At 60.0% G+C, this 13704-nt stretch overlaps 1 protein-coding gene and 1 long non-coding RNA gene across 23 annotated transcripts in view; one reads left to right on the top strand and one right to left on the bottom strand.

Annotated features, from left to right (window-relative positions):
* Positions 1-1342, top strand: part of LOC106509605 — a 117034-nt gene extending 115692 nt beyond the window's left edge. Inside the window, exon 4 of the long non-coding RNA XR_002342012.1 lies at positions 1017-1342. This is a non-coding gene — a long non-coding RNA (uncharacterized LOC106509605). The remainder of the gene's footprint in view (positions 1-1016) is intronic.
* The window catches only part of ABLIM3 (actin binding LIM protein family member 3), a 163030-nt gene that overhangs the window by 28902 nt on the left and 120424 nt on the right, over positions 1-13704 (bottom strand). For 7 of the 22 annotated variants that reach the window (XM_021084989.1, XM_021084987.1, XM_021084986.1 and 4 more), the window contains 8 exons: positions 12629-12700; positions 8978-9133; positions 7598-7627; positions 6987-7116; positions 6240-6338; positions 4941-4988; positions 2867-3001; positions 1349-1413 (listed from right to left, as the gene is read on the bottom strand). In XM_021084989.1, coding sequence (XP_020940648.1) covers positions 1349-1413; positions 2867-3001; positions 4941-4988; positions 6240-6338; positions 6987-7116; positions 7598-7627; positions 8978-9133; positions 12629-12700 — 735 coding nt within the window. The remainder of the gene's footprint in view (positions 1-1348; positions 1414-2866; positions 3002-4940; positions 4989-6239; positions 6339-6986; positions 7117-7597; positions 7628-8977; positions 9134-12628; positions 12701-13704) is intronic. The other 15 variants (XM_021084998.1, XM_021084997.1, XM_021084999.1 and 12 more) reach the window with 8 other exon arrangements.

Below are 13704 nucleotides of genomic sequence, written 5' to 3'. Positions count from 1 at the left end.
AACTCTACATAGAATAACTGTAATAGAGCAAGTGTAACTATGGGAAGAAGCATCAAGGGAAAACATTTCCTAGATAACAGCCTAGTAGGACAGGTGATCCAGAGACTTTTAAATTATCAAAAGGGCCTAAGCCAAAAAAAAAAAAAAAAAAAAAAAAAAATCAGCACACCGAGTGGCCTAGCAAGAGAATCTCTGTGCGAGCTGCCATCGTGGCTCAGCGGAAATAAATCTGATTACTGTCCATGAGGATGGAGGTTCAATCCCTGGCTTCACTCAGTGGGTAAGGATCTGGTGTTGTCTTCAGCTATGGTGTAGGTTGTAGATGCGGCTCAGATCTGGCGTGGCTGTGGCTGTGGCATAGGCCAGCGGCTACAGCTTGGATTCCACCCCTAACCTCGGAGCCTCCACATGCCGCAGGTGTAGCCCTAACAAGACAAAAAGAAAAAAAAAAAAAAAAAAAAAAAGAGAGAGAGAGAATCTCTGTGATCTAGAAAAGAGCCTTCCTAGTGCCAAGGGACAAAATCTGTCATGCAATACTTCCCAAATGTTGATTGCATTCATGACCAAGAGGAGGCGCTGTAAACAAAGGATGTTGTAGTCATCCAGCCGGTGCCCTCTGCGGCCACCCGAGGCGTGTGCCCTAGGGGATTCAGGGTGGACAAAAGCTGGATAGGCAGACCCTGGGTAGTTAAGGCGCACATTTTTAAAGGCATGGTTTTCTTTGAGCCCAGACCTTCGCATCTTCCCATGCATAGAAAAGGGCTAAATTCATTAAGTGGAGATGTCTGCTTTTTCTTTAATTAGTAGCAATGTTTGTTTGTTTGTTTTCCACAAAAACTCATATATCCTGACTCCTCCCTCACATCTTGGGAACAGTCCCTCAGAGCATCTGAGAGGCCGTCTCCCAGGCTTAAGTCCTCAGTGTGTCTGCTGAATAAAACGTAATTCTCATTTTAGGTTGTGCATGTTTTTTCAGTTGACCGTTTCTATGGTAATTTTATGTTTAACTTTTTGAGGAACCACAAACTCCCTCAGCAGCCACACCACCTTGCATTCCCTCCAGCAACACACAAGTCACTGGCACCTGCTGACCACGACGTGAGAAGAACCTGCCTGAGCATGAGGCCAACACAGAGCAGAGAGAGAATTTCCCTATGGCAATTTGTTGAGCAGCTAGATCAAGTCCTACCTGAAGCTGTTTCTACCAGTTGACTTTTCAGTTATGCCAAGTTTTGCATTTCTGTTTTCCATCATGAGTGAGTTTGACTTTGGCTTCTGTCCATCACAAATGAAAAAGCCCTCTGTGACACACCGTCTAAGCATCTCATTAGTGGCATGGCCGACTTACCTTCTGCATGCTGCGGTCAAACTCATCCTCCTCTCCTCCCGATGAGAATCTTCTGGCTCGGGGCACTGATGGAAGACGGACAGGATCAGTTCCTGCTCATGCTCCCCACTCAGCCTGCCCAGGGTGGAGGCATGGGGGTGGTTCAGCCTCAAAAGGCGGGGGTTTCCTCTTGGCTCTGCCACGTTCTAGCTGAGTGGCTGGAGAGTGCCCTTTGCGGAGCTGCCTCCATCCTGGGCCCCGGGTTTGGGGACACCCGGCATCCCCTCCATTCCAGGGCCAGAATGTGCAGGTGAAGCCGACTGCCCAAACCCAGCCAATAAGCCTCCATGGTGGGACTTCTCCGGTGGGAGAGAGAAGTCTTCTTTCTGCCAAGGGTCGGAGGTAAGCCTGGACCTGCCAGAGTTCATCTTGCCATGATGAAGGCAGAGTCAGCCTGAGGCTGGCGTCCCCCAACCCAGGGGACAAGCCAGGTCCTCTGGTGTCCATCACTCTGCACAGCCGCGCTGCACAGACTTGCAGTCTCTCGACCCAGGAAATCCCTGTTTCTGCTTAAGCCATTTGGATTCCTTTTTGTTCTGTGTGTAACTGCAAGAGTCCCCTCTGAGACTCCCCCCCACCCCGAAGCCTTCTGGTCGTGGTCCCTTTCACCTGTGGTACCCCTGACCACTGATGTCCCTGGGCACCGACCTCCCCTGAGCACTGATCTCCCCTGAGCACTGCTCACGACCCACTCTGGTCACAGTTGCCTTGTCTCATCACCTTTCTCAGTGGCTGGGCTCCCAGGAAGCTTTGTTCAAGATGGACATGCAGTTAATAAAGGTATGTGCCGAACCAAAGTGGCACTTAGTGAAAATTGCTCCCCCTGAAAGAAACAGCTGGAATGTCTGACTGGGTGGATGGCACCCGAGGGCCATTCAGACCCCTTGCATCTCCCCATTCTCCAAGCCATTTCCCACCTACGGCCAACGTGGCCTCTTACAAACACCGATTAGATCGTGTCACCCCTTTTAGTGGCTTCCTTTGTCTTAGGATAAAGACCAAAACCCTGCCCTCGACCCACAGGCCGTGGGGACTGGCCGCTCCTCCCCGACCTCCTCCCCACCCCTCTGAGCTCAAGGTCAAGCCGAGAGGCCTTCCCTTCCCCCACCGGAGCCTGCCTCCCCAGCCGGGGTCCTCACACAGCGCTTCTTCGTGCTGCTGGCTTACCTGCTCCCCAGCCTTCCTACGGCAGCTGAGCCTCTGTCTGGGGAGCCTGTGCCTCTTCCAGGCTGGCCACCGTGGCCACTGTGCCCCCTGCACCTGCTGTACATCACTCCCCTCCAGCTGCGACCTGCATCTCGGCCACAAGGGCAAAGACCTGGTCTAGTCTGCTTGCTCGTGTCTCCTGAGGGCCCTTGGCTGGTTCTCAATCCACATTTTCTGAGGGTGTAAGTGCATCAGTGTGGGCAAGAGTGGCCCTCCAGGTCCCTGGGGCAGGTGCCAGGGCTCCGACCTCAGCTCCCCCGTGGAGGGCAGTACCTTTCGGGGAGCCATGGTAGGTCCAGTACTCAGACTCCGCAGCGTAGTAGGGGTCTGGCGAGTAGCCTGGGCTGTACTTGGAGGCTTGGCTGATGTCTTCACTCGTTTTGCTCTTGGTTGCCGTCGACAGATCGCCTGCAAAGGGCCCAAAGAGAGGACTTAGGGGGAGGCAGCATGTCTTGGAAGAGTGTCCCAGACTCTGTCCCCAGACCAGCCAGCCTCCAGACCAGAGGGACGAGGCCACTTCCAGGCCAGTGTCTGGGTCGTGGAGCTCTGGAGCTGAAAGAGCACCGAGACCAAGCCTTGATGGATGGGAATCCAAACACCAGAAAAAAGGGCTCGCTCAGGACCACGCGGCAATTTGGGCCCAGCCCGGCCCGGCCCCCGGCTCAGGACTCCCTCTGCTAAGTCCACGGCTCCCCCAAGTAAGAGGGACTTGTCTCAAGTCCCAGGTGAGCCCACGCCCTTGGCTCCTCAGCCCCCAGAAGGCACATCTAGGGCGGGAAAGCAGACGGGGCCTGCTCGGTCAGCCAGGTCAGTCTCCTCCTCAGGCCTGCCCGCCAGGCCCTGCCTGGGGAGACGAGGCAGCCCGAGGGGCACAGCACACAGTCAGCAGTGCTGGGGCTGGTTCCAGCTCTGTCACTTGGCTCAGCTGCGGCACTCGGCAGGCCGGGCCCCCTCCGCCTCGGCGTCCTCCGTCTCTGAGTCTCAGAATTGGTCTGCTGGCTGAGGGGTCATCCAGCTGCCACCTCCCCCCTGAAGGCCACCACCACACCCTCTGCGCCGTGACTCCCAGGCCCAAAGACTGACGAGAAGCTGGGGACACGGGCTGGGCGCGTCATCATTTCTCTGGAGAGAAGCTGCAGGGACCAGCTCTGGGCTCGCCGGCCAGAGCGGCAGCGTCCTGGTGAACCCGCGGCGCTGAGCCCAGCGCGTGCAGATCCTCCGTGTGCTGGCTCCTGGGCAGCCCTGCCACCCGGCCGATCTCATTCAGCCCGTTCTCTTGCCCTCTCGTCAGCACAGCCCTCCCTACCCCAGGCTCCCGAGCCACCTGGAAGATTCCACACAGTCCTGGGGGGTGGGGAACAAGGGGGCCTTTTCTGGATTTCAAGCCAAACTACTTCTGTCAGGGTTGGTGCCTTTCCATGGCCACAGGTAGACGTGCTCTGCTCAGGACTCACCTGGACCACAGCCCAGATCCCTTTTTGGTCACAGTGGTCAGGCGGGTCTTAAGGCCCAGAGCCCGTTTATACTCTGCCCCCGCCACCAGCTCCAGGACAGCGCTGCTTCTGCCCAATTCCTTGCTCAGCCAGTTCTGTGCTCCCCATGTGATCCAACCAGACCCCAAGTACCCAAGGGTGTTAAGGGCAGCAGCTGTGCCACTGCACCCTCGGAGGAGGGGAGCGCGTTCAGCTGCGTGCTTGTGCCAGAACCAACCGGTCTTGGTGGTGGTGCCCGAACTGAGCACAGACACGGACCCTGCATGAAGCCGCTTACAGGGCTGATGCTGACCACACCTCTTAGTGCTTCTAATCCAGGGGGCCGGGGGGAGGGCGGTAGTGGGCAGGGGATCCTGCTTTTAAACAAATCTCTTGGGTCCAGTTGGTCCACAGACTGTTCTGGAAGGAACGCTGAACGAGTGAGCGGCTGGATGAAGACACTCCCAGCCCCCTCTCCCCCGCCTCTGCTCACTCTCAGGACGTGCAGACTGAGAACCGAGAGAGCTGGGCCGGGCGTATTTCAAGTTACCTGGCGGAACTGATACAAATACCAACGGGGACTCATTAGATCGGGGTGGGGCCAGGAACCTGTACGCATCCCCCTGGATGCCAACAAACAGCCAGGTTTGAGGACCACTGCCTCAGAGTGTCATTCTCCCAGGGCCACGTGCATGTGACCAGGGTTACTCTGCCCACAGACTCGGGACACCACACGGGGGGGGGGGGGAAGAAAGGGTGTAAGGGTCTGAGGCCTTCCCTGCTCTTGGGAAATGACACCAAGCCCTCCCCAGGGCCGAGGCTCAGCCGCCCCGCCCCCGCCCCGCCCCGCCCGCCGGCCCCGCCCACCGCCCTACCAGATCGCCTGTAGATGGGCGGTTTCCGGTAGATGTTACTTTCTCCAGCTGCCGGCGGCCGGACGGCCCGGGAAGGGACAGTGGGGAGGAGAGACAGAGACAGGAGAAAAGCACAGCACTTGGTCAGGTGGTCCGGAAGAGAGACGGTTAGCGACTCCTCCCGGGGCCCCCATCGTCCCCCCGCCGACTTCCTCTTCCGAAGCTCAACTCCAGCCTCCCGCCATCACCTTCCACCAAGGGCGAGGGACCCAGACGGGGCTGCGGAAGGGACTCGGGCTTGAATGGTAGGCGTGCGGGCACGAGGCAGGCACATGCTCAGTGGGACCCCACGCAGTGGCCACGCCGCACTCCGCGTGCAGGTCCCCAGAGTGCTGCAGCCACAGCCACCCCACCCCCCCCAAAACAGACAGGATGGGACAGCTGAGGAAGGCGCGGGTGAGACGGCAGGGGGAGCTCCTGGGGAGGGCGGTGGGGGTGCAAACCTGACCTGGGGCTGGGAGACTGGGTCCAGGCCGGGCGCCGCTGTTCACTGGGGATGAGACCCTGTTGGGGTCACCGGGCCCCGCCCCCTCCTGACCTCCTGCCACCTCCGGCCAACCTGCCGGCGGCTGGCACAGGGTCAGCCTTTGGACTTGCTGTTCCCCCACGCAGGATGTTTCCCCTGACTTCTCTTCTGACTCGGATGAAGAAGCCATCCGAGGGCTTCCTCCGAGAAGCCCTCACAGACCACCTTGCCCGCCTTCCCCACCCTGTCAATCTGGGGCAAAGTCCCCTTTTACTGCAGTCGCACCTGTCTCCTGAAGCTACCCTTTCCTCATCTGTCTATTCATTTATTAGCTTTCTTCCCACAATTAGAACTTAAACACCGTGAAGGTGGGATCTGGGCAGGTTTGAGCACAGCTGTGACTGCAGAGCCCAGAACAACACCTGGCTCTACAGAAGGAACGACACGGGCTCACGGAAGCTAAGTAACTGGCCCGAAGTCACAAGCTTATAAGCAGAATGGAGATTCGACCCCAAGATTTTGATGCAAAAGCCCATGACCTCCAGCGGGGTTACCGCCGTGTCCCATCCTGGCCCTCAGACATTCGAGGCGCTTCCCTGGGCTGCTTCTTGATGGTCAAGGCTGGTTCTGTCTAGGGCTGGACCGGGCCTGTGGGTGGAGCTGGGGGTGGGGCAGTGCGGTGGCTGGTCAGGGAGGGGCCCCCGCCCCCCGGCCTCCCCGCAGCGCTGGTGCAGGGCGCCCGGCGACCCCACGGAGCATGCATCCACGCAGGGAGCGCCAGGCTGGCCGCCTACCTGGGATGTGAAAGTGCTTGGGAGCCTGGTAAGAGGTCGGAGTGGAGGACCTCACATCTAACTGGCTATGGTATGGAGAGCTCCGGCCACTCTCGGGCCCTGGAGCAGGCAGGCAGTGGTCCCCAGAGAGAACAGAGGCACAGAGAGAACAGGCATTAACGCGGTGGCGGTGGTCAAGCAGCAGTGAGGTGACGACAGCAAGGACGGTGGGGGGCTGTGCTCGCATGCGCCTGGCTGCACAGACAGACTCGACCCTGCTCTCTTGCTTCATCCACAGGCAGATTGCGTGGGGGCAAGAATCCACAGCACTGAGCTTCCGAACGGCGTCTCTGCCCCTCTGAGCTCCCCCCATCCCCCACCTGGGCCCCTCCCTTAATTGCTCTGCCCACTTCATCCCCAACCTCGAGGTGGTCCCCTGCTGAAGGCCAGGCCACTGCCCTGACGCGGGCCCTCTCGTTCTGCCCTCTGCAGGAGGACAGGGACGGGGACGTCTCCTCCCAGCCAGGGTGGCTGGGCTGCCGGCCATACCCTCCGCCCTCCTGCTGCTTCTCAGTACCAGGGGCCCCCCTCCACCTTCCAGGGGCTTCTGCAGGGACGCACGGAGACCTGGCCAGTCACCCAGGTGGCCGCAGGCCTTCAGAGCCCGTGCTGTGATGGAAACATCCCCGGTCTCTGCAGCTGGGGACATCAAGCACTGCGCTGTCCCCCGGCTCTTCCTGTCCCTTTGGGGGCTTCCCCCTTCCTTACCGGAGCGGTAGTAGTGGTGAGGCGAGCGGGAGAAGGTGGGGGACAGGCCCTGCCGGCTGTAGGAGGGGGAGTCGATGTATCCCGGGCTGGAGGCCCGTCTCTGCCGGAGGTCCAGGTTCTCATAGATGTCCTGGGGGAGGAAGCGAAGCCGTGAGCGGGACCTGCCTTAGGGAGGCTGCGACCCAAGGGTCTAGCAGGCGGGGTGGGCGGATGACGTGGCATCTGGGATTCCGGGGGCTGCAGCAGGATGCTGCCCTTCTGAGTGCGGGGACCCTCCCTGGGTCCCACACACAGCCTGCGGACAGCCGCGGAGACGGCAGGCCCTGCAGCGTCACTCAGGGCCCCGCGTGGAAAGGGCGTCAAGTCCCCACATCCCGGCCAAGGATCCCGGCGCGTCGGACAGGCCGCCTCTGGGTGGAAACGCACAGCCGGTTCCAGCCCAGCCATCTCTACCTCGAAGCCACTGCCACTTCTTCCAGGTCATGCCCCTACGTCTCCCGCTCTCTGGCCGGGTTGGGGGAGCACCTCGGGGCTGGGGGGCATGCGGCGGGTGCTTGGTCGGCACAGAGAGACGCAATCGCAGTAACGGTGTCCCGAACCGGTTTAATTACCTGAGAGTAGGGAGACAGCGTTCCCAGCGACTTGGAAGTGCGGTGCGAAGGCAGCGAGGCAGAGCGGAAGGCAGGCAGGAGAGGAAGGGACCAGAGCGGTTCCGTGAGGAGCAGAGAGGCCGCAGCCGCCTCGGCCCCGCCCCGATCCCGGCACATCGGCGGGGCTGGGCAGGAGGGGGCCTGGACATCAGGCCCCTTCTTAGAAGCAGGAAAAAGCACGTCCCAGAGGGGACGAGAAGGAGCGAGCATAGGGTCCCCTGGACCCAGGCTGCCCGCCACAGGCCTAGAGCCACTTCACGGCCCTTCCCGGTCCCTCTACCGGCCATGCCCCTTCTGTGGCTCCCAAGGACAGGGCCAGGGCAGGGGTCCCAGATGCTGGCCAAGCAAGGGCCAGGCTGGTGCCTCAAGGCTGGCTTGGCGGGGAGGTGCTGGGCACAGAGCACCCAGGCCCCAATCGCCCACGTGCTAACACAGCTCAGGTCTGCAGACTCTTCTGTGGCATCTCCTCAAGTTTAAACGTGGGCAACTCACTCAGATTTTAAAAGACACTCCTGAGCGAGACCAAACAGCTCTGGGGGCTGGCTGTGGCCGAAGCCGATCTGCCGTCTGCGGCTTCACCAACACTTGGTGCCTTTTTCTGGTGCATTTCAGAGGCCAGAACCCACTGGGCTCCAAACACATGGAACCCCTTCGTCTTAGACAGGAAGGGGCAGTGGCGAGTGGGGACAAGGACACGGTCCCCACCGAGCAGGTCAGGGCTCCGTCTAAAGCTCCACCTGATCTCAGCTCAGGGGGCGGGTGGGGTTAGACACCGCCTGGGATGTGGCCGGCCGGGGACCTCCAGGCACCTGCAATCATTGAACGATTTCAAAAGCCCGCTGACGCTTAGCTGCTGGAAGAGGGTCTTCTATTCTGAGCACAGGGGCGGACGGCCAGGGCAACGCCCTGGGCAGGGATCACAGACCTAAATGGCCACGGAGTCTGGCTGGCGATGAAAGCCACGGGCTGAGCATAAAATCTCTCCACCGTACAAGAAGCAATAGCTCCAGTGACGAGTGGTCACAGGTTCTCAGCTTTGATGTTGGGGTTCTCAGAAAAACGGTGGGGGCCGGGGAGAACTGGGGAGCTCATGTCCTGCCTATATGGGTGCTGCTCCCCACCTCCAGGGGGTAGAAATACTAGCATAGTGTTGCCCTGGTTTTTCAAGAAAAGCTAGATTTTGGATGAAATAGCTTAATTTTAAATGCTGACTATAAGCGCCAGTTTAAAAGAGTCTGGGGGCCAACACCATGGAAGCCAAGTCTCTGTGCTGGAGGGACTGGGGACCCCACGGGCCCGCCTCTGCTCCGGCAGCCCCGGAGAGAGGGCGAGACGCCGTACCTCGCCGTAGCCACATCGCTCCAGCATCTCGTCGGACGTGTATCTGGAATGAGGCTCGTAGGAAATGAGGTCGGGGCGTTGCACCTCATAGATGGACTTAACCTTGGGGAGAGCTGCCAGGTCCTTGTAATTAAGGATCTCATTGTCCACTTTAGCCTGAGGAAGAGGGAAAGAGACAGGAAAGACGCGGAGAGGTAAGAGCGAAAGGAGAGGAAACAAAAGCCAGGCCGGGGGAGCGAGCTTCTCCATGAGGCTGGAAGACGTGCGGATGTTAGGACAAGACCGACCCATCCATCCCACCAGGGCCGAGGGGGACCGAGCACGTGCTGTGAGTCCCGCGCCGTGTGGCCGTGAATGCCGCTAAGCGTCAGACACCCCCGTGTCAGTGTTACGCCCATTTCCCAGTCGAGGAAACTGAGGCTCAGGAGACTCTGTGGGCTGACTCCAGTCTCAACTGCACGGCCTGCCTGCCTGCCGACCCCACACAGAGGCGCCTCATTCGCAGCCTCCTTGAGGAAGGGGATGAAGGCGGCAAAGGCAGAACCAGCCATGACAGCAGATCGCGGGCTAACATCTGGGGACCATTTACAGGCCAGCCTCAGTCCGAGGAACCCTGGGTCCCTCACACGGACCAATCCATACAACCCACGCCTCCCGCAGTACACGCTAGTAACTTCCTCCTCATTCTGCAGGAGGAGAAGGCACAGCGAAATCAATGAACTTGCCAGGCGACACAGCTAACAAGCGGCAAGACCAGGATCCAAACCCAGGCAGTCTAGCCTGGGAGCCTGCTGTCCCCATTGGCCTCCATGGCTTACTTTGCCTGAGGTCAGCCCTCTAGGGCCGCCAGGACTCAGAGGCGCCTCCCCGGCCTGGGACAGCCCAGGCCCCACGGCTCCTGTCGCCGTGTCCTTCCTGTGACTGTGTCCCTGCCCTCAGCCATCCCGGCTTGCCGGTCATCTGGTTTCTGCTCCGGTCAGTCAGGATCTGTTGCCCATGACGACCGTGGCTCCAAGGTCCTGAGATGAGGGGACTAAGAGAAAGGCCACCGAGAGAGTATCAGAGGAGACTGTGTTGGCCTGTAAGGTCCCCCGGCGCCCGGGCCAGGCGAGTCCCAGGGTCACGACCGCCGTGGAAGGAACAACGTCCACGGGGACCTTAGGACCCTGATGTTTTAAAAGCCCTCCGAGGCCCTTCCGCTGCTGTCCCCATCCCAGCCAGGATGCTGTCAGGGCACCGGTCGTGGTCACCGCCCACTCCTCCTGGCCCTGATCCGGGCTCCGGGGCCTCACACACTGTGTCACAGGCTCCCTGGCCTTCAGCCGGGCCTGGCTGGTGGGGCTCCGCAGACTGAGGCTGAGCAGAGAGGGGCTGTGGGGCCACCCTGCCCGGCCGCGGTGGGCTTGGTCCGGTTCCGGCTGCCCCTCCCTTTAGGCTCAGCGTGGTGACAGCCTCCCACTGGAGGCTGCAGGGGGTCCGGGGTGTCCCCTGACCCTGCCCGCACTTCTGTAAAGGCCCCCTTCCTGCCAGCGTCAGACACCACGTCTGTAGCAACTTGGGGTGGGGTGGAGAGAAGGAACCTTCTCAGGAGAGTTCACTCGCCGACCTGTCTGCAGGGATGTCAGATCCTGACTTGAGAACAAACACGTATCTTACAAATATGTCAATATCCGTCTTGGCGCTTTACTCCAAGAGACCTCAAACATCCTGAATTTCCAGTTCCTCCTACAGCTGCTCTGTCTGCAGGGTTATAAACGAGCCTTAGGCCTCCAAGTCCAGCGACAGCAGAGGCTCCCAACACAATGAGGCAGGCAGGCAGGCAGAGAGCAGGTCGGGCTGGTCCCCGTCAAACACCCGAACGTGATTCTAGCAGCCAGTGGGCTGCGGAGCAGAGTTTGAAAGAACCTGTCCCCCCCGCCCCAGCTCACTGGTCATTCTACTCCCGCACTGAACCTCCGCAGTGACCAGCATTAACCCAATCCTCAATCTTTCTGCCTGTTACTGAACCGCCCCAAAGTGGCCGGAGGGATTCTCTGCTCCATTTGGAGAGAAGGCTTGGGATGGTCTGATTGGAACACGGCTCATGTGACAGGGCGGTCACTCCCCAGAGCAGCTGGAGGCGAGAGCAGAACAGGCAGGGAGCAGGTGCCTGCGCTGGAAGGCCAGGGGTACCTGTGCTCAGGGGAGCCCCCACCTGGGGCGCCCAGTGGCAGGTGTCCTGGCTGCTGCTGTTCACCTGCACCTGCACTGGGGCTGCTTCTCACAGCGGCAGCTTCCCGAGCCGCCTCCAGAACAGCAGGGTGAAGGTCACCAGGGTCTAACTCATTCCACAGGAGTCAGTGCGGGTCCAGGAGCACAGAGGGGACAGCCAGGGATGAAGGGCTTCCACGCAGCTGTGTGTGTCCTGAGCTCTCGCATCCTGGGGACGCCCTTTGAGAGACTCGCTCGCTTCTGTCGGTAACACTCCCACCTGCAGGCCCTGAAACTAAGCTCCTTAGCCTCCTGTGCCTGTCCCCATCCACAGGGCTCTTGCCCTGGGCTGGGATCTTCCGTGAGGACAGCCCGTGACCAAAGTCGCCTGTCTTTCGCGGGAGCCACCTGGCCGTACTGACCCGTGCCGAAGTTGCCGTCAAGGACAGCTTGTGGGTCTTTCTTCGTGGGAACGGAGGGAGAAAGGAAAGGACACAGTCTCATAACGGGCATAAGCCAGGATCAGGGACCACGCTGGATGCGGAGCGAAGTGATGGAGCCACGGCGGGCAGGGCCCCAGGGCTGGCTGCCTGGCGCCTCCCTGCGTAGCCTCTTAGGAGGCGGGCAGGGCGCCTCTGGTCTGAGAAAGGCCGGGAGAGCCGGAGTCGGACCCGAGCTGCTGAGCCGGCCTCCCTTGCTCGCCGCAGGCCTCTCTGGCTCCGCTCCCCCAGCTCTGTGACCTTCCTGCTGTGTCCCCGGCGTGAGCGTCCCCCTCCTTCCTCGGCAGCCCGCTCGGAGCGCCTGCGCTTTCCCTCCCAGCACTTACTACAACAGTGTCTGATTATCCGCGGAATTACGGCGTCCGTGTTATGAGGACAGGCCGCAGGTGGGCGCCGAGCACCAGAGCCCAGCCCTGCCTGGGGGAGCCACTCCGTATGCACTTGAGGAATGAACCTACGACACGTCCAAGGGGCCTGTGAGGGCCTCTAACTGAACTGCTGTCCCTTCTGCCGCGTCCCCGCAAACGGGTGGCGTCTCCGGGTTTGCAGGCTCCGGGGAGGGAGGAAGCCCTTCTCCAGGTCTGCAAATCCCTCATGGTCGTGTTTTCAGGCTCTCGTGGCTTCTCCCCCCTTTCTGCCTCTTTAGGACACACCACCAACGCCCCACGCCATCCCACCCCGGCCGCCGCGAATGCACCCTGCTCCGAATTCTCCTCTCGCCCCGGGAGGAGCACGCGGCACTGGGTTCAGGGCTGCCAATGACCACGACGTGACCCCTGCGGGCTCCGTGAGGGCAGCGCCCATGGCGTCCCTGTCCCCCACTGTCCCTCGGGACCTGGCCCAGCACCTGGCAGGTGACCGAACACACCAGCTACCGGCTGGAGGGCTGGCCTTAGACGCTCTTCCGTTGCCAGGCCTGGGGGTGAGTGAGGCCCGTCGGTGGCTGCAAAGGGATACGTACGCAGATGACTCGGTTGGGTGACCCGATGCTGGATCCCGGGGGTGAGATGGACGTTTCAGACGTGCGCCTGTGCTGGGGGAGACACGGGGCAGAGGTGAGAGCGTGCTCGCCCGGCGGGGCCGGGGGCAGTTCTTCAGGGAGCCCCAGCCGGCTGTTTCCACCCTGTTCTCTGCCCTTTTAATCAATGCCTGAGTATAAATGAAACCAGAAATGCACAGAGCTTCAGGCTGTGGCACAGATTTTTTTTTTTTTTTTACACATCTGTCATTGGCTACTTTTAGATAGGCAGTTACTCAGAAAACCTTTCATTTTGGCTTATCCCAGTCAATAACATATTTACTCTAAAACAGTAAAATTGGTATCATTCCTGAGCAGTTCATTTATACAAAATGTAAAAGTACTGATTCTTTCTACGGCGTATCCGCTGCAAACGACATTGAACAAGTGAGAAACTTCAAAAATCTTTTTCTGGGAGTTGCCATCGTGGCTCAGTGGTATTGAACCCGACTAGCATCCATGAGGACATGGGTTCAGTCCCTGGCATCACTCAGTGAGTTAAGGATCCGCGTTGCCGTGAGCTGTGGTGTAGGTGGCAGATGCAGCTCGGATCCGGCGTGGCTGTGGCTGTGGTGCAGGCCGGCGGCTGCAGCTCCGATTCGACCCCTGGCCTGGGAGCCTCCATATGTCGAGGGTCGGCCCTAAAAAACAAACAAAACCTTTCTCCCAACAATGGGAATGATGGATGAGCTGCTCCCTCAACAGAACAGAACTGAGTTCTTCTTGCTACGGCCAAGAGGCTGTGCCGTGGTTAACCCTTCAGAGCCTGGAAAGCCAGGGGGAAACCCTGCGGCGTTAGGGCTCCCGACTCCCCGCTGCGAAGGACCCCGTCTCCTCCCCACCTCCTTTCCTCTGATTGAAAGCGGCCTGCGGCGACTCGCAGCACTGGTTCCTGACGGCTGATCACGGACGGGTGTGACTCCGGGGAGGTGAATTCGGGCAGAGACGCCGGTAACACGGAGCCACAGAGCGGGAGGGAAACGGTAGCCTTTCTTTCCGTCTTCCTGGTTAAATCAGGA

This window comes from Sus scrofa, chromosome 2 (genome assembly GCF_000003025.6).
Source record: "Sus scrofa isolate TJ Tabasco breed Duroc chromosome 2, Sscrofa11.1, whole genome shotgun sequence".
NCBI classification, from domain to species: Eukaryota; Metazoa; Chordata; class Mammalia; order Artiodactyla; family Suidae; genus Sus; species Sus scrofa.
This window is presented reverse-complemented; position numbering and strand designations above follow the sequence as displayed.